The sequence below is a fragment of the Heterodontus francisci genome, chromosome 5, assembly GCF_036365525.1.
Source record: "Heterodontus francisci isolate sHetFra1 chromosome 5, sHetFra1.hap1, whole genome shotgun sequence".
In the NCBI taxonomy this organism is placed as follows: domain Eukaryota; kingdom Metazoa; phylum Chordata; class Chondrichthyes; order Heterodontiformes; family Heterodontidae; genus Heterodontus; species Heterodontus francisci.
Window position 1 is genome coordinate 11,185,021 of NC_090375.1, and position 20,838 is coordinate 11,205,858.

At 44.9% G+C, this 20,838-nt stretch overlaps 1 protein-coding gene across 4 annotated transcripts in view; it reads right to left on the reverse strand.

The window, feature by feature from the left end:
* Positions 1–20,838, reverse strand: part of LOC137369730 (zinc finger protein 521) — a 524,295-nt gene that overhangs the window by 503,025 nt on the left and 432 nt on the right. For 3 of the 4 annotated variants that reach the window (XM_068031102.1, XM_068031105.1, XM_068031101.1), the window contains exons 2-3: positions 20,441–20,806; positions 10,219–10,278 (exon numbers count right to left, since the gene is read on the reverse strand). In XM_068031102.1, coding sequence (XP_067887203.1) covers positions 10,219–10,278; positions 20,441–20,480 — 100 coding nt within the window. In that variant the 5' untranslated portion in view covers positions 20,481–20,806. The remainder of the gene's footprint in view (positions 1–10,218; positions 10,279–20,440; positions 20,807–20,838) is intronic. The other variant, XM_068031106.1, reaches the window with a different exon arrangement.

The window sequence follows — 20,838 nt, forward strand, 5'->3', positions numbered from 1 at the left end:
CGGCAATTAAAAAGACTTGCATTTATATAGCGCCTTTCATGACCACTGGACGTCTCAAAGCGCTTGACAGCCAATGAAGTACTTTTGAAGTGTAGTCTCTGTTGTAATGCAGGTAAATGCAGCAGCCAATTTGCACACAGCAAGATCCCACAAAACGACGACGTGATAACGACCTGATAATCTGTTTTGGTGATATTGATCGAGGGATAAATATTGGCCAGGACACCGGGGAGAACTCCCCTGCTCTTCTTCAAAATAGTGCCATGGGATCTTTTACATTCACCTGGGCAGGCAGATGGGTCCTTAGTTTCACACCTCATCTGAAAGACATCACCTCTGACAGTGCTGCACTGGAGTGTCAGGCTTGATTTTTGTGCTCAAGCCCTGGAGTGGAGCTTGAACCCAGTAGCTTGTGATACAGAGCTTAGAGTGCTACCAACAGAGCCATAGCTAGCTCAATGAAGAAACTGAGGGGTAAAAGGCCAGAGGGAGGAGTCCAGGTGAAGGCAGAATACTGGAGACCTTGTGCTCTAGATTCCCCAGCCAAGGGAAATATTTTTTCAGCTTCTACCCCATCAAGCCCCTTAAGAATTTGATATGCATCAGTCAGATCACCTCTCATTCTTCAAAACTCCAGGGAATATAGGACTTGCCAACTCAATCAAGAAGAGTTTTAAAAGGCGGAAATGTGGAGAAGTTTAAGCAGGGAATTCTTGAGCTTAGGGCCTCGCCAGCTGAAGGCACGGCCAGCAAGGATGGCAGGACAGGCATCGGGGATGGTCAAAAGCCCAGAATTGAACACATGGACTCAGTTTACATTGTAATCCCTGTGCTACTGCAGAGATAGGGAATCACTGGAGGGAGTCTTCTCAGTTAACCCCATTTCAGAACACAAATCAGGCAAAAAAATTGAAATCTTAATCTTGTGTTAAGTGCTGAGGGTTGCCAAAAAAACCCAAGAATGTGTTAAATTGATGGTTGAGATCGGTATTGTTGTACCGATGCCTGTAGTTCTGCATCGATGACTTTCATCCACTGGGAAACCAGGCAGCGGCTGCCCAAACTCATTTTCCTCATAACCTTGAGCCATTCAAGCTCACTGCACACAAAACCACACACCGCTCAGAGTGAGTTTTGCAACCAATCTTTGAACCCTGCACTTTATTGCTTACACAATTTAAATTACCCCTAATGTACTCCCTTAAACTCATATTTTCTTTCCTCAACATCACCTAAAGAAACTCTCACGGTGGAACTCACCACCTCATGGGGTGGCTGAGGCAAATAACAGGTGAATTCAAGGAGAAACCACGTAAGTACATGAGGGAGAAAGGAATAGAAGGATCAGTTGATAGGTTGAGATGCAGAGGGGGTGGGACACAGCTAGAGTGGAGCAGAAAACACCAGTATAGATCAGTTTGCCTGTTTCTGTGCTGTAAAAATATATTTAATGCTTTGTTAGCTTCCTGGAATGCTATTTAAATGGATATTACCCACTTTGGGTTCTCTACGTTAGGAAGGATGTCAAGGCAATGGAGAGACAAGAGAGGGATTCACTAGGATATCACCACAAACGATAGGTCTGGCTTAAGGGACGAGCAGAGAAATTGGGACTGTTCAGCAGAGCAGAGAAAATTATGAAGAGATGTGAGTTCGTAACTAGAGGGCAGAAATTTCAAGTCAGCTAAAAAACAGAGGGAAGGAGGAGAGAGGTTTTTGGAATGTCCTAACAAAAAAAAAAGGGGACACACCTGACAGAATTATTCCAGCAGCGAGAAGCACTCACACTTACAAGGTTTTGGGTTCAAGTCCCAATCCAGAGATCTGAAAGCAAAAATCTAGTCTGACGCTGCAGTGCAGTATTGAGGAGGTGCTGCATTGCCAAAGGTACTGACTTTCGGAGATACGAAACTGAGGCCCCATCTTCCCTCCCGGGGGGGGGGGGTGGAGAGGGGGGGGGGGTGTAAAAGATCCTATGCCACTATCTTGAACAACAACAGAGGTATCCTGTGCAATATTTATCCCTCAAACAACCAATGCTAAAAAAAACAGATGATCTGGTCGTTTCCGCATTGCTGTTTGTGGGGTCTCGCTCTGTGCAAATTGACTGCCGTGATTCCTACATATCTACAGCGATGACACTTTTTAAAAAGTACTTCATTGGCTGTAAAGTGCTTTAGAACATGCTGAGATTGTAAAAAGCACTATAGAAACGTACAACTTTTCACATAGCGTGTGCAGCCCAGAAACAGGTCACTCAACTTTTAAGGAAAGTGTAAACTATTTGGAAAGATTGAAAAAATAAAAATGACAAATAGTCAAAACTGGGCAGCTCTAAGCAAAATATTACTTTTCATTCCCTTTCAGGTGTGGAGCAACTTGCTGTGTGGGGATTTCCAGTTATTTTGTGTTTTTAATTTTGAATATGTAGCATTTACAATGTTCCTGCTACAAATCGCAAATTTGATTATTTAAATCATAGCAAAAAAAAAAATGCGTCAAATTCAAGACTCCATTCACAGCCCTTGATCTTCCTCTGTCTCAGGTTATATAGTGTGCAACATGGGGTCTTCCACATGCATTTTTATTCTTATTAGTAATACTATACTTAGCTGTTGGCTTTGATTTGAAAAGCCGACCAGACTCCATTTACTGGGCTTAGACTCAGCTTGATTGTGATAACATCTGGCTTGCTCACCTCCAACAAACACAAAGTCTCAATATTTCACATTCAGTACTGTAACTCAGAAATCCAAATCTTTAACACAAAAATACCTGGAAGCTTAGTTATTTTTTTTTTAATCAGTTCAACCACAGATCCTGTGCTAACCAGGACCCATATTTGTCTGGTATTGGCACAGCTGCAACAACGAACTCCTGTGTGTTGTTCATGTAAAGATGGATTTTCATGCCAATATTTCAAGAAGTAGGTTTTAAGGAGTGTCCTTGTAGGAGGAAAAAGAGGCGGAGAGGTTTAGGGAGGGAATTCCAGAGCTTAGGGCCCAGGCAGCTGAAGGCACAGCCGCCAATGGTGGAGCGATTAAAATGGGGGACGTGCAAGAGGCCAGAATGAGAGTAGCACAGAGATCTTGGAGAGTGTTTTTGGGGGGTGGGGGTTGCTGGAGGAAAATATAGAGATAGGGAGAGGTGAGGCCATGGAGGGATCTGAAAACAAGGATGAAAAAACTTAAGAAATCAATAATGCCCTTACTAAAAATAGCTGTCTATGCACCAATTGCTCCAACACAAACATGAAAAACAGAACTCAATTTGCCAAACCAAAAAAGTTGACCAGACTTCAAAATTTTTTTTCTTTTTTTTTTATTAGTGAATACAGCAGCGTAGTGATTGTACAGGAGGAGGCCATTCAGCCCATCGCGTCCTTGCTGGCTCTCTCCAAAAGCAACTCAACTAGTCCCACACCCCTGCAACTCCCCATAGCCCTGCAAATCTCCTCTCTCCAGATAATTATCCAATTCCCTTTTGAAAGCCACAATTGAATCTGCCTCCACCACGCTCTCAGGCTGTGCATTTCAGATCCAAACCACTCGCTGTGAAAAGAGGTTTTTTCTCATGTCGCCTCTTTCTTTTGTCAATTACTTTAATGTAAGGGTCAATTTAACTTCGCTGGTGGGAAAGCTTTTAGAAACGATAATCCGGGACAAATTTTTTTTTACAGTCACTTGGACAAATGTGAATTGATTAAGGAAAGCCAGCAGGAATTTATTAAAGGGCAAATTGTGTTAACTAACTTGATTGAGTTTTCTGATGAAGTATCAGAGGGCTGATGAGGGTAATGTGGTTGATGCTGTGTACGTAGACTTCCAAAAGGCATTTGTGCCATATAACAGGCTTGTCAGCAAAGTTGAAGCCCATGGAATAAAAGGGAAGTGGCAGCATGGACACGAAGTTGGCTGAATGACAGGAAACAGACAGTAGTTGTGAATGCTTGTTTTTCAGACTGGAGGAAGGTATATAGTGGGATTCCCCAGGGGTCAGTCATAGGACCACTGCTTTTCTTGATCTATATCAATGACCTAGATTTGGGAGTGCAGGGCACATTTTCAAAATTTGCAGATGACACAAAACGTGGAAGTATTGTGAACTGTGAGGAGGATAGTGATTGACATCAAAAGGATATAGACAGGCTGGAATGGGAGGACACGTGGCAGATGAAACAACGCAGAGAAGTGTCAAGTGTGGTAGGAAGAACAAGGAAAGGCAATAATAAAAAGTATACAATTCTAAAGGGAGTGCAGGAGCAAAGGGTATATGTGCAAAAATTGTTGAAGGTGGTAGGCAAGTGGAGAAAGCGGTTAATAAAGCATACAGGATCCTGGGCTTTATAAATAGGGCATAGGGTACAAACGCAAGGAAGTTATGGTGAACCTTTATTAAAAAACAGTTTCAGCTTCAACTGGAGTATTGTGTCCAATTCTGGACAGCACATTCGAGGAAGAAGGTGACGGCATTAGAGAGGGTGCAGAGAAGATTTACGAGAATGGTTCCAGGGATAAGGAGCTGCAGTTACGTGGATAGATTGAAGCAACTGGAGTTGTTCTCCTTACAGAAGGTTGAGAGGAGATTTGATAGAGGTGTTCAAAATTATGAGGGGCTGGACAGAGTACATAGAGAGAAACTGTTCCTATTGGTGGAAGGGTCGAGAACCAGAGGACACCGATTTAAAGTGATTGACAAAAGAGTGGCACGAGGAAAAACTGTTTTACCCAGCGAATGATTAGGATCTGGAATGCACGGACAAGAGCATGGTGAAGGCAGATTCAATCGTGGCTTTCAAAAGGGAATTGGACAATTATCTGAAGAGAAAAGATTTGCAGGGCTACAGGGAAAATGGTAGGGAGTGGAACTCAGTGAAATGATCTCCTGTAACGTAACCATTTTATGATTCTATGTGGCACTTTATCACACAGTTTTTGGAAGTCCATGTACACCACATCAACTGCATTTCCCTCATCAACCCTCTGTTACCTCATCAAAACACTCAAGCAAGTTAGTTAAACACAATTTGCCTTGAAAAAAAATCCATGCTGGTTTTCCTCAATTAATCCACACTTGGCCGAGTGACTGTTAATTGTGTCCTGGATTATCGTTTCTTAAAGCTTTCCCACCACCGAAGTTAAATTGACTGGCCTGTAGTTGCTGGGTTTATGCTTACACACTTTTCTGATTGTGGTATAACATTTGTAATTCTCCAGTCCTCGAGCACCACCCCCATATCTAAGGAGAATTGGAAGATTAAGGCAAGTGCCTCCTCAGTTTGAACCAGAAATGAATTAGACTAACAAACACAGAAGGCACAAATTTAAAAAAAGAATACATTTCAAAAGCTGATCACTGCTACCTGTGCCTCTGACTCTAGGCTCTTAAGACTCTCTCCATTGTGTCGGAAGTCTCTCTTTTTGAAGTTACGTTAACCTTGTATTGAACCTTGGTTAGACCACACTTGGGGTGCTATGCAGAGCTCTAGTCTCCATATTACATAAAGGATATAGAGACACAGGAGTAAGTGTAAAAACGATTTACAGGGATAGTACCTGAATGGAAAGGTTATAAATGTTAGTAGATATGTCTGTACTTTCTGCGTGTTTGTTTTATATTAAAAAAAAGTCATTTGGAACTTACAATCGTTACTCATTTTTGCATTGCTGAAAAAAAAAGAGCCAGGCTGGAGAAGGTTTTCATCTTGCACTCATCAGGACAGATGCAAGAATGCCAAATTTCAAAGGGAGCAACAATTTCTCCTGCCTGAGAAAAGGGTGCTGATTGGTTGGCAAGTCGACTCTGATTGGTCAAGGCGTGGCAATGGAGAATACACCAGGGAACTATTTTTTTTTGTCCCCCATGCTTTTGTTTAATTCAAAAAAGGCACAATGGCTAGACATGTTCCTTTTGCCTGCAGAGGACAGGTCCCTGCATATGAATACATGCAGCTTTTAGCAAGCGCAAGTCCGACAAATAATCCGAAATTGATCGTTAGCGTAATTCTCAACACACTCGGGATTGTTCAGTAAGTGCTGCCCAATCGCGGAATCAATGTCAGACACTGTGTGCTGCATTTTTTTTTTAAGTATAGGTTGGTTGAGTAGTCAGTAATCTGCCTACTGTGAACAGCCGAACGGACGTGCTGTTTGATGGATTCCACCAGTCGTTGGTACGTAGGGGGTATGTACCTGGCTTCACACTGGCAGTGGAATTCATATACCACATTAGGCAGAACGTCTGTTTGGCTTGACGGAAGCATCCCGTTAGTGGAAAACACCACTTGTATTGCTACTGCACACCAGCAGTGTGAAATGGGTAGCTTTGCCTGTTGCTCAAATTTGGGAGATATCTCACCCTTCCAGGGTAAATTGAGGAAGACTGGGCACTTTTCAACTTTTTGGTGACCTTTCTGCTGCACTGATATTTCTGATAGAAAAAGACTTAAGAGGTACTTTCCTCACACCGATTCTGCCTTCTAAAACTTGTTCCAGGGTTGATAAATTACCCATTAAGCATTCGTATTGCCAGATGCTGTTACAGCACTTAAAACAAGTCAGCTTTCAACAGGTGAGCACATAATGCTTCTTTCACCACTCACTTGATGCAAATGCTCTGGAACTGACTGGGTTCATTTCACAGTATATTTAGGGTTTTAAGAAATAAAGTGGGAGCATAACCTAGGTAATTTAAAAATATCAGTGCAGACATTGCCATCAGCAAATGTACAGATGAAGTTGAATAGGCGGGGGCTCATTTTTTGTTGTTTGAAAACCCAATCAGTTGAGCCCCCTTTTAAACAAAAAAGATTTGAGAGAACAGTCCCAGGGATTCGAGACTTCAGTTATGTGGATAGATTGGAGAAGCTGGGGTTATTTACTGAGAGGAGAAAGATGAGAAGATATTTGATAGAGATGTGCAAAATCATGAGGGGTCTGGACAGAGTAGATAGGGAGAAACCGTTCTCATTGGAGGAAGGGTCAAGAACCAGAGGGCACTGATTTAAGGTGAATGGCAAAAGAACCAAAGGAGACATGAGGAAAAACCATTTCATGCAGCGAGTGAGTAGGATCTGGAATGCACTGCCCGAGAGTGTGGTGGAGGCAGATTCAATTGTGGCTTTCAAAAGGGAATTGGATAATTATCTGGAGAGAAAACATTTGCAGGGCTACGGGGAAAAGAGAGGGGGAGTGGAACCAGCTGAGTAGCTCTTGCAGAGAATGGCCTCCTGTGACCATTCTATGATTCATTCTAGAACTCTTTTCTGTGCTTTCCGAACGGTTATCACTGAGCTGCCTGCGATTCTGTTCGCATTTAGAGCTTGGCTGATGCACGCAAGGTCTGGGATTGATTGTGTACAAAAGAAATTGATGCGTAGGCAGGAGTCCTCCTGGAACTCCCAGGAAAAGTCAAGTGTCTATCCCAGCATGGTGGGTGGGTCACTTTGGGACCGTGATGATTTTTTTTTTTGTTCTGACAGCTCAGCTGTCCACATAAACAACACTGCTGTGGTTGGAAGTTACGGAAAGCAAGCAGTAGCAGACACTCCTTTCAACAGGAAACTTGTTGGAATGGTTTTTCTCCTTTTCCTGTACTGGAATTTTATTTTTTTATTTCTTGTTTTTCCTCTTTCCAATTTGGCATGGACCCCACATCGTCTCCATCCTAAGTGGCCACATTGAAAGGCTGGGGCCTCCAGACATCTTGCAACACGGGAGAAAGTCTGTATTGTCTCAACGAAGGCTGGTTTTAAATTTCAATTCCTAATGGGGGACATGTCTCAATTCAATATTGCGGCAGTTAAATAGCTTGCTAGGAAGAGATCGTTCAGCCCCTCGAGCCTGTTCCAGCGTTCAGTTATTTCGTGACAGATCTGTATTTTAACTCCCTCCACCTGCCTTGGTTCCTTAACCCTTCACACCCTTAGCCAACAAAAATCTCAATTTTGAAATTTTCAATTGACCCCGCCTCATGAGCTTTTTTGGTGAGGGGGGGTGGGGGGGAAGAAAGTTCCAGATTTTACAAGGCTGTTGCCAGGACTGGAAAAATGCAGCTATGAGGAAAGATTGGATAGGCTGGGGTTGTTCACCTTGGAACAGAGAAGGCGGAGGGGAGATCTGATTGAAATGTACAAAATTTTGAGGGGCCTGGAGAGAGTGGAGGTAAAGGGTCTATTCACCTTAGCACAGAGGTCAGTGATGAGGGGACACAGATTTAAAGTGATTGGTAGAAAGATTAGAGGGGAGGTGGGGAAAAACATTTTCACCCAGAGGGAGGTGGGGGTCTGGAACTCACTGCCTGAAAGGGCAATTGAGGCAGAAACCCTCAACTCATTTAAAAAGGTGCCTGGATATGCGCCTCAAGTGCCGTAAGCTGCAGGAATACGGATCCAATGCCGGAAAGTGGGATTAGACTGGGTGGATCGTTTTTCAGCCGCTGCAGACATGGTGGGCCACGTGGCCTCTTTCTGTGTCATAAACGTTCTGTGATTCTATTCTATTTCCACTCCCCTCTGTGTGAAGAAGTGCTTCCTGACATCACCCTGAACAGTCTGGCTCGAATTTTAAGATTGTGCTCCCTGGTTCTCGACTCCCCACCCCGGCCCCCCCCATCCCCCCCAAACCCACCAGAGGGAATCGTTTCTGTCTATCTACCCAATCAACTCCATTTTTCCCCCTTTTACACAGGGAGTCAATCCCTGAATATAACGGGTTCAACAGGATTGACTGATATGACTGGCAGTTTATAGTGTGTGTCCTTTATGGTCGTCTTTACCCAGAGAGTGGGGAGAATGCAGAACTCGCCATCTGATGAATTACCGAGGGTCAATCGCATATATTAATTTAAGAGGAATCTAGATAAACACACAAGGGAGAAAAGAATAGAAGGATATGCTGATGCGGTGAGATGAAGTGGGGTGGGAGGAGGCTCGTGTGGAGAATAAATGCCAGCATGGACCTGTTGTGCTGAAGGGCCTGTTCCTGAGCTGTACATGCTATATAATTCTGTTTAACAAGTGAGTTACCAACTCCTTCCGTGTTCAGTATTCCCGAGGGAGAGTGCCTCATAGCAGCCGGTGGGAACGCCCAGCATAGCTCTATGTTACTCTGCAGCAGCTGCACAGTATCAGCCCACGAATGTCAGAGAATGCAAGGGAAATTTAAAAATGAGAGGAATTAAGTGTCAGTCCAACAGGAAGACCTGCGCAATCCAGTACTTTATATAAAGCAGACATACAGCACTGAGCAGACAATTCCTCACAACGGACACAACTCAGGGGTAGCAACTATGCATTCAAAATGAGGAAGGGTTTTGATAGAGCAAATAGGGAGAAACTGTTTCCACTGGTGTGAGGGTCGGTAACTAGAGGACACGGATAAGATAATTGGTAAAAGAACCATGAGGAGAATTTTTTTTTTTTTTACGCAGCGAGTTGTTGTGATCTGGAACACGCTGCCTGAAAGGGCAGTGGAAGCCGATTCAATAAGAACTTTCAAAAGGGAATTGGATAAATACTTGAAGAGGAAAAAACTTGGGGAACGGGTAGAGGAGGTGGGACGACTTGGATAGCTCTTTCAATGAGTCAGCATAGAGAGCATGGGCCGAATGGTCTCCTTCTGTACTGTAAGATCGTGTGCCCTCATTTTCCGGAGCTGTAACCTGCATGTCTAAGTTATGCTGCACGGTGACTTCTTTAACAGTACAATTTCTTGCAGCCTCAGTAACAAGTTAATTTTAGATCCAGTTTAACACAGTGGCAGATTTCATCTGTTTAGGTGAGATATTACTGCTCTTCAGTCTCAGGTACAGACGCACATACACAATAAATTGACAGAAGCAGATGCCACTCTTGTAAATTCATTGCCACCTTCACTTTTTAAAAAGTAGATATACAAATGACACAGAATAATGCAACAGCCCTCTCTTGAATTACTTGATGCTGATTTTCCTGCTCTAGTTATCGGAAGAATTCTACGCCAAAAAAAATTTGTGCTGGCAAAGGAGGGCAGATATTTGCATTGCACAATTTCTTAAATTTCTTGAGCTTTTAACTTGTGGAAGCAAGTGCATAAATTGCCAGTCCAGGGCTTTGACATCTGCCATTTAATGAAAATATAAGCAAATTTTCCACAATGTCACGACAATTGCGGGTCAACCTCAAAACTCGCTAAAGCTACGTTGATGATAAATGGTGGCTAATTAGGGATTATAACATACCACTCTGAATGCTTGTCTGCCCCACAGTAGGATGCAGGTCGTCAGCCTCATTTTCTTCTACTGCAGGAGAAAGAGAGGAAATAAAGAGTCGTTAGTGGAAGTGGGAGACAAAAAGATTGCCCGTCGGCTTCTATTTACATGGACTATTTTTACATCGATATTAAGCACGGCAAATTGTAATGCGGAGCAAAAGACGAAGTTAGGCAAATACCAGGTTTCGGCCTTGCATTGACAATGTGCAGCAACTAATTTTACTTCCTAAACCTCCACTGTGATACACAAGAAAACAGGGGTTACAAATCAAGGCAAACAAAATTCACCCATTCGTCTACAGCTGGTCTGACAATTGCACCAATTGAAAGATTATTCAATGCACATGGCGGGTCATGGCGTCTCTGTCTCTCAACCTGATAGGTCACCCCTCCACACCTCCCTTTAGCAGAATGCTCCCTTTACTACCTATCCAAAATAGGTATTGGATTCCTCACATCGTTTAAAGCTTGGTTAGTGAGGACACATATAGAGCAAGTGACAGTGTACTGCAGGTGTGCAAGACCCATGTGAAGACATTTTTCATAGCTGAAAGAACAAGTGTACAGCAGCAATCAGGTCTACACTGCTCTATTTATTCTAAACTCATCATTCAGGTTGAAGCACAGCGTGTGGTTGTATGAAGCTGGGTAATAACTCTCAAACAAAAATCATCTTTCCTTTCGCAGTGAATTGTATCAGAAAGTCACAAAAAAAAAACACTTTTTTAAAAAAAAAAAAGAAATTAAGCAGAATGTTGAAATAGCCCACATCACATTGGAAGCGAGAACAGTTTGGAGGGCAGGGTGTATTTCTAGACAATTTCAGCCATCTGTCCTGCCTGTATTTTTCCCTGGGAACTGGGTTCCCTTATTTATTAAAACCTGCACCAGGTGGCACAGCATATTGGACGCTACCAATGAATGATTTCCCCACATGGTGAGTTGCCTATTTTAGTTGCACTATTTGATGGGGGGGGCAGGAGATTGAGAGAATGGGAAAATAAGTTGTATTGTAGAAAGCAAGTGGACAAAACAAGGTATCCACGTAGTGGAGGGGTGCCGAGAAAGGCACAGCGGAGGAGAAAGAGAGGCTTCATTCACACTCCCAAACCTCTCCTTACAAAAGCAGCATCGATAAGAGCTGTCGACTAATCTATCCAGCCGCTTGCTTGGTTAGGAAGTGGTATCTGGAACAGGGGTCTTAAGAGAAGCAGAGTACTGCAAATCAAAGGTAGTGAATGAAAGATTCTCAAAAAGTGATATTAAATTAGAAACCTTTGCCAAAATACTGCAATTTTTTTTTTTTTACTATCGCCTTTCATTCAAGGTTGGGATTTTTTTTTTCTCTGCTCAAACCTAATGGCTTTTAGCTACAGCAAAGTTCAGCCACTGCAACAAAGTTCAGTTAGGTGCTACAGTGCAAGACCTCATGGAATGTGCAGCTAAATGTCTTGTGCTCTCAATCTTGCAGTCATTTACAGTTTCATTTTAAACTTGCTTGAGCTGGGAAGGTTTCACTGCTCAGCTCTTAGCTCAAAGAAAACTTCTGAAAGTGACTAAAACCTGTATTCAAAAAGGGAGGGAGACAGAAAGCAGGAAAGTACAGGCTAGTTGGCTTAACATCTGTCTTAGGGAAAATGTTAGAAGTTATTATTAATGACGTTACAGTAGGGCACTTAGAAAAATTCAAAGCAATCATGCAGAGTCAACAAGGTTTTGTGAAAGGGAAATCATGTTTAACCAATTTATTGGAGTTCTTTGAAGAAATAACATGTGCTGTGGATAAAGGGGAACCAGTGGATGGTACTGTACTTAGATTTCCAGAAGGCATTTGATAAGGTGCCACATCAAAGGTTATTGCGGAAAATAAAAGCTATTGGTGTAGGGGCTAACATATGGGCATGGATAGAAGATTGGCTAGCGAATAGAAAACAGAGAGTAGGGATAAATGGGTCATTTTCTGGTTGGCAAGATGTAATGAGTGGTGTGCCACAGGGATCAGTGCTGGGGCCTCAACCTTTTATAATTTATATAAATGACTTGGATGAAGGCACCGAAGGTATGGTTGCTAAATTTGCTGATGACACAAAGATAGGTAGCAAAGTAAGTTGTGAAGAGGACATAAGGAGGCCACAAAGGGATATAGATAGTTATGTGAGTGGACAAAGATCTGGCAAATGGAGTAAAATGTGGGAAAATGTGAAATTGTCCATTTTGGCGGGAAGATTAAAAAAGCATATTATCTAAATGGTGAAAGATTGCAGAGCTCTGAGATGCAGAGGGATCTGGGTGTCCTATTGCATTAATCGCAAAAGCCAGATCTTTGTCCACTCATGTAACCTATCTATATCCCTTTGGAGCCCCTTTATGTCCTCTTCACAACTTACTTTCCTACCTATCGGTGTCATCAGCAAATTTAGCAACCATACCTTCGGTCCCTTCATCCAAGTCATTTATATAAATTGTAAAAAGTTGAAGCCCCAGCACAGATCCCTGTGGCACACCACTCATTGCATCTTGCCAACCAGAGAACGACCCATTTATCCCTACTCTCTGTTTCCTGTTAGCTAGCCAATCTTCTATCCAGCAACTAATTAGGAAAGCTAATAGAATGTTATTGTTTAGTGCGAGGGGAATTGAATACAAAAGGAGGTTCATTCATACAGGGCACTGGTGAGAGCACATCTGGAGTACTGTGTACAGTACTGATCTCCTTATTTAAGGAAGGATGTAAATGCGTTGGAAGCAGTTTGGAAAAGGTTTATTAGACTAATACCTGGATTGAAATAAAAGCAAAATACTGCGGATGCTGGAAATCTGAAACAAAAACAAGAAATGCTGGATTCACTCAGCAGGTCCGGCAGCATCTGTGGAAAGAGAAGCAGAGTTCCGAAGAAGGGTCACTGACCCGAAACGTTAACTCTGAGTGAATCCAGCATTTCTTGTTTTTGTTTAATACCTGGATTGGTCAGGTTGTCTTCTGAGGAAAGGTTGGACAGGTTAGGCTTGTATTCGCTGGAGTTTAGAAGAGTAAGAGACGACTTGACTGAAACATACAAGATCCTGAGGGGTCTTGGCAGGGTGGATGTGGAAAGGATGTTTCCCGTTGTGGGAGAATCTAGAACTAGGGTTCACTGTTTAAAAATAAGGGGGCGTCCATTTAAGACAGAGATGAGAAATGTTTTCTCTGAGACAGTCGTGAGTCTTTGGAATTCTCTTCCTCAAAAGGAGGTGGAAGCAGAGTGTTTGAATATTTTTAAGGTACAGGTAGATAGATTCTTGACAAGCAAGGGGTTGAAAGGTTATCGGGGATAGGCGGGGAAATGTGGAATTGAGATTACTATCAGATCAGCCATGATCTCATTGAATGGTGGAGCAGGCTCAAGGGGCCGAGTGGCCTACTCCAACTCCTAATTCATATGCACAATAAAATAAGGCTCACATTTGCAAATTCACCTTAGGGAAATACAGACAAACTAATGAAATAAAATTTATTAAGGATCAGTTCCCTAGCTTCAGGCACTAGAAAAGTAAGACTGGAGGTAAACACCATTGGACTTTTAACACAATAGACAGCCTAACCTTAAAGGTCTATTCAGTAAATGAAACTCTTGCCATGAAGATCACTGGTATTATTGAGAAGGCATATTTGTTTGGTACAATTGCACGCTTGGATAGGGCTGCAGTACATTACTAAGCCCAGCTCGATAACCAAATTTGCCCAGTGCTGAAGTAGTGTATTTTAAGACAGACTTAAAATAATTAAATGAAAATACACAATGGCAGTATTTGGGAAAAGTGGCCAAATTCACTCTTTGCCTCTCTGGCCTCCTACCCTATATACCTCGGCGTTTAACTGACTAGTGCCCCATGGTCTAAAGTTTGCCACGATCAATACCCAGGACCCACCCACTGCCCCCCACCTCACCCCCAAAGTACACTGGGGGCAGAGCAGCTTTCAAAGATCATGTCTTATTCCCTGGACTTTAGAAGAATGATTGCAACATATAAAATTCTTAAGAGGCTTGCTAAAATGTTTTCCCTGGCTGGGGAATTGAGAATAGAGGGTCTCAGTCTCAGGATAAGGGGTCGGCCATTTAGGACAGATATTCCTGAACAAACTGCATTTATATAGCACCTTTCATGACCTCAGGACACCCCATAATACCCTTACATGTAATCAAGTACATTTTGAAGTGTACTCACTGTTGTAATGTAGGAAAGCACTGCTGCCAATTTGCACACAGCAAGATCCCACAATCAGCAATGAGACGATGAGCAGATCATGTGGAATCTAGATGTTAAGAGTGATATATGTTGGCCAGGACGCGAGGGAGAACTCCTTGAAATAGTGGCTATGGGATCTTTTACTTCCACCCGAGAGGGCAGACGGGGATCTTGATTTAATGTCTCATCTGAAAAGCGGGAAAAATAATTCAGACCGGGTTGGGTGGTAAAGGAGGCAGTTAAAGTTGTAAACTCTCCAGTATGCTGCAAATGCAGCCACATTTCAGGTTTTACTCTAAGAAGAGGGTAAAAAAAAAAAAAATCAAAGAATAGAATCAGACCATCTAACTATTGGTGAAGTATAGCACCATTTAAACACAACCATATTGGGCAAGATTTATTTTTCTTTTCTCTAAAAGACTTAGATATGACCTTTGCTCCCTCCATTGATGCACATGGTACAGTACACAGAGACAGGCTAACTTCAGAGAACATAAGAAATAGGAGCAAAAGTAGGCCGTATGACCCCTCGAGCCTGCTCGTCTAAAGGGGCAAAGTAGCATTGTGGTTGTGTTACTGGACTAGTAATGCAGAGGCCTGGGCTGATAATCCAAAGACATACGTTCAAATCCCACCATGACAGCTGGAGAATTTAAATTCAGTTAGATAAATAAATCTGGAATAAGATGCTTGCAGCAGTAATGGTGACCAAGAAACTGGTTATAAAAACCCAACTGGTTCACGAATGTGCTTTAGGGAAGGAAATCTGCTGTCATTCCTCAGTCTGGCCTATGTGTGACTGCACACCCACAGCAACGTAGCTGCCTCTGAAATGGCCAAGCTAACTATTAAGTTACATTCAAGCAGCAGCTTGCCATCAGCTCTCACTGACCGACAGGGATGGGCAATAAGTGACGCCCACATCCCATAAATGAATAATTAAAAAAATGGCTGATCTTTGACCTCAATTCCAATTTTCCACATATCCATATCCTTTAGAGGAGTTTTTTTCGAGTGTTATGCCCAATGTCGACAGCAAAAATAGATGACATTATGTTCAGCAGTGATGTAGGTTAGCAGTTCCACACGCGACACTCTGTATACAGAAAGAATGAAAACTACTGGCCCTAAATATTGAACATCTCAAGAGGAGAATTGAGCACCTCAGGAGAGAGCCATGTTTTTACAAAATGTAAAACAATCACAACCCACCTTCCTGTTTGTGATATTAACCTCTCCACCTCTCTCCCCTCCCTTAAGACACTCCCATTCTCTTCGACCAAGATTCCGGTCACCTGTCCTAAAACCTCCTGATGTCTCAGTTCTGTCTGATAACACTCCTATGAAGCGCCTTGGGGCAGGTTACTACATTAAAGGTGCTATATAAATGCAAGCTGTTGTTGATAAAAGTTTGTTTCAATTAAATATTGAAGACTGAAGCCATTGTTTTGAGTCCCGCCAAGTCAGGATGATGTGTGACTTAGAGGGGAACTGGCAGGTGGTGGTGTTCCCACGCATCTGCTGCCCTTGTCCTTCGAGGTGGTAGAGGTCGCGGGTTTGGAAGGTGCTGTCGAAGGAGGCTTGGTGAGTGGCTGCAGTGCATCTTGTAGATGGTACACACTGCTGCCACTGTGCATCGGAGGTGGAGGGAGTGAATGTTGAAGGGAGTGAATGTTGAAGGTGGTGAATGGGGGTGCTAATCAAGCGGGCTGCTTTGTCCTGGATGGTGTTGAACTTCCTGAATGTTGGAGCTACACCCATCCAGGCAAGTGGAGAGTATTCCATCACACTCCTGACTTGTGCCTTGTAGATGGTGGACAGGCTTTGGGGAGTCAGGAGGTGAGTTACTCGCTGCAGAATTCCCGGCCTCTGACCTGCTCTTGTAGCCACGGTATTTATGTGGCTACTCCAGTTCAGTTTCTGGTTAATGGTGACCCCCCCACAAACCACCCCCCCCCCACCCCCCGCAAGGTGTTGCTCCTGTGAAGCACCTTGGGACATTTTATTATGTTAAATGTGCTCTATAAATATAAGTTGTTGTTATTTCACCCATTAGCACAATTGCTCAGTGCCCGGGCAGTTCTGTGGGCATTCTGTCCATCAATGAAATTGTCAGTGAGAAATTTAAGTCAATGGTTTAGAATTTTTGGCAAATACTATTGCATGTGTGCCTGCAGATTCTCCGCATTCAAAATAAAACCTCGCTGAGACTCATTGCAAGACTGCGCAGTATTTTTCCATTGAATTCAGTTGGAATTGCACGATGGATGTTGGCCTGATTCGCACAGAATTGTTAAACAGCGAAACAGAATCATTACTCAGAACGCAGGACTCAACATTCACAATTGCTGCTTACTACTTTAGGCCCTGTCCAATAAGGGCAGGCATCTCACGTCTCTGCTCATAATCAATTTATAGCCAGACAAACAACGGTTTCATTGTCCAGACTTAATTTGACTCCTATTCATTCATAATTAACATGATCCTCCTAACCCAATCCCATCTCAAAACTTAACATACAAAAATACAAGCACAAATTAGATCTATTTCTCGGCTGTGTTTCAATTTCAAATAATTCAGTGCCAGGTAACTGAACCTTGATTATCTACATTTTGAGGGGTTATCCAGGACTGACATGAGGATTCAGCCAAACCCTGGTCTTTAATACCCAGTTCTTACTGCCACACAGAGGCAAAATGTTAAATGCCAAGTTTCCACTGACAATTAATGTATCAATCGGAGTAATGACACATTTCTCACAATAATCAGTTGTAGCAATTGATTGAAGAATTACATTCTCTACATCTGTCTGCCAAACTCGAAATCTTCCCTTACAAGCAAAAGATTTTAAGTTTCCTTTAAAGTGGGGGGAGGGGGAAATCTTTGTTTAATTCTTCTGCCTTATTACATTCTTTCAGCTAGTTCCGTGTCTTTATCCTGTTCGAATAGAGACTCCTTTAAAAGTAGGTACAAGATTACACCCACGTTCAGGAAAATCACCCGGCAATACAGATTCTTTTAAATAGATGCTGATCTTTCATTTCCTTATTCCACACAGTCGGTTCCCACCTCCCCCCCCCCCCACTCCCACTTCATCCCTCATCCAGCAACCTGATCTTGAAAAGCTTTAAGCACCCCTTCCAAATAAAATGACAAGCCCATCTTACAGATCACTTTTGACGAGACTGTATTTTCCTTAAGTTACAGGATCTTTAAAATTATCATTGCAATCCCATTCACTATATAAATAAAACAAACTTTTCCAATAATATCGATGTATTTTTGCTACCTAAATCAGGCTCAAACTCTCTGGTGGGCTTGTTTTTATTTAAAATAAAAGTTCAACTTCTTATTGCATATTTTTCTGTGAACTTACATCCAGTTTAACAAAAAAAAACATCCGAATAAAGATACAATGATATCCTTGAAGAGAGGAGAAAGTGGTGTGGAATTGATCAATATGTCAATTTCAGAGAGGGGAGAGCTTGGACTGTTAGAGAATAAGACCTGCCTTCAATCAAATGAATCGGATTGAAATGGACCTGTGGATTAGTTATTGTTATTTTTGATTTTTTAAAAAAATTTCTTGTTGAGGATTCTCAGGACCAGAGCCATGTGACTCAGCACTGAGTTAAAGTTAGTCACAGTATTCCTATACACCCAAACCCAGTGCACCTCAGCTAAACCCCAAATCCAACAGTGTATCTCAGTTAAAACCCAAACCCAACACACTGTATCTCAGCTAATTTGCCCCTCCATAATCATATCTCCACTAAGTCACACCAGCACCCACACAAGTCACAACGAGCATGAGATCGGGGGTGGGTGGGTGGGTTGATTGCAGATGCCAAACCTCCCCCCCAATCCGAGCATCCACCCAGCGGCATTGAAGCAGCCAGTCCCAGTCCCAGCTCCAACACCCCACTCCCAGCTCCAGCCAACTCCCAGCTCCAACACCCCACTCCACCCCACTCCCAGCTCCACCACTCCCAGCCCACCCCACTCCCAGTTCTAATACCCCACTCCCAGCTCCAACACCCACCCCACCCCCAGTCCCAGCTCCAACACCCACCCCACCCCACCCCCAGTCCCAGTCCCAGCTCCAACACCCACCCCACCCCCAGTCTCAGTCCCAGCTCCAACACCCACTCCACCCCACTCCCAGTCCCAGTCCCAACACCCCACTCCCACTACCAGTCCCACCACCCCACTCCCACTACCAGTCCCACCACCCCACTCCCAGTCCCACCACCCCACTCCCAGTCCCAGTCCCACCACCCCACTCCCAGTCCCAGTCCCACCACCCCACTCCCAGTCCCACCACCCCACTCCCAGTCCCAGTCCCACCACCCCACTCCCAGTTCCAGTCCCACCACCCCACTCCCACCACCCCACTCCCACTCCCAGTCCCACCACCCCACTCCCACTCCCAGTCCCACCACCCCACTCCACCCCACTCCCAGTCCCAGCTCCAACACCCACTCCACCCCACTCCCAGTCCCAGCTCCAACACCCACTCCACCCCACTCCCAGTCCCAGCTCCAACACCCACTCCACCCCACTCCCAGTCCCAGCTCCAACACCCCACTCCCAGCTCCACCACCCCACTCCCAGCTCCACCACCCCACTCCCAGTCCCACCACCCCACTCCCAGTCCCACCACCCCCACTCCCACTCCCAGTCCCACCACCCCCACTCCCACTCCCAGTCCCACCACCCCCACTCCCACTCCCAGTCCCACCACCCCCACTCCCAGTCCCACCACTCCCACTCCCAGTCCCACCACTCCCACTCCCAGTCCCACCACTCCCACTCCCAGTCCCACCACTCCCACTCCCAGTCCCACCACCCCCACTCCCACTCCCAGTCCCACCACCCCCACTCCCACTCCCAGTCCCACCACCCCCACTCCCACTCCCAGTCCCACCACCCCCACTCCCACTCCCAGTCCCACCACCCCCACTCCCACTCCCAGTCCCACCACCCCCACTCCCACTCCCAGTCCCACCACCCCCACTCCCACTCCCAGTCCCACCACCCCCACTCCCACTCCCAGTCCCACCACCCCCACTCCCACTCCCAGTCCCACCACCCCCACTCCCACTCCCAGTCCCACCACCCCCACTCCCACTCCCAGTCCCACCACCCCCACTCCCACTCCCAGTCCCACCACCCCCACTCCCACTCCCAGTCCCACCACCCCCACTCCCACTCCCAGTCCCACCACCCCCACTCCCACTCCCAGTCCCACCACCCCCACTCCCACTCCCAGTCCCACCACCCCCACTCCCACTCCCAGTCCCACCACCCCCACTCCCAGTTCACTCCCAGTCCCACCACCCCCACTCCCAGTTCACTCCCAGTCCCACCACCCCCACTCCCAGTTCACTCCCAGTTCCACCAGCCCACTCCCAGTCCCACCACCCCACTCCCAGTCCCTGTTCCACCACCCCACTCCCAGTCCCATTTCACTCCCAGTCCCACCACCCCACTCCCAGTCCCAGTTTACTCCCAGTCCCAGCTCCACCACCCCACTCCCAGTCCCAGTTCACTCCCAGTCCCAGCTCCACCACCCCACTCCCAGTCCACTCCCAGCTCCACCACCCCACTCCCAGTCCACTCCCAGCTCCACCACCCCACTCCCAGTTCACTCCCACTCCTAGCTCCAACACCCCACTCCCAGTCCACTCCACTCCCAGCTCCAACACCCCACTCCCAGCTCCAACACCCCACTCCCAGCTCCAACACCCCACTCCCAGCTCCAACACCCCACTCCCAGCTGCAGCAGCTCCGGCCAGAAGCGTTGCTTCGCTCTGAACGAGAACAGGATGCTGCTGTACAACAAAACACACTTTCCACTCCCCAAATACCCCCCACTCCCCACTTTTCTAGATTGAACTTTTAATACATTGAGTGGGGAGGGAGGTTGTTTTTTTGTTATGTGGGGTTTTTCGCTTACTTACCTTTCAGCGATCTCGGCTTCGCTTGCTTGCGGCGAGACATCCTAAACGCATTAAAACCCCTTCTTCAAGACTTGGGTCTGGGGTCCTTCCTCTCTCTATTAAAAGCCCCCTTGACACGTTTACCAGATCTCTGCTGCCCTCAATAAATGTTGCTTTCTCTCTCTCTCTCTCAATCTCACAGAATTAAAATAAACAGTTCATTGTGTTTTGTCTTCCTCTCCTGAATATTCCAAAAAAAAAAGCAGCATCCAGCAAAATCTCTGATTAAGAAGTAAACGCTTCAAAAGACTTTCTCTTAAATCAGTACATTCCAGCATCAGAGGGAAATATAATCTAGAATTTGTTCTCGCAATACGAGAGAATGCACTGCAGGGAGAAAAGAGAAAAAAAAATCAGAC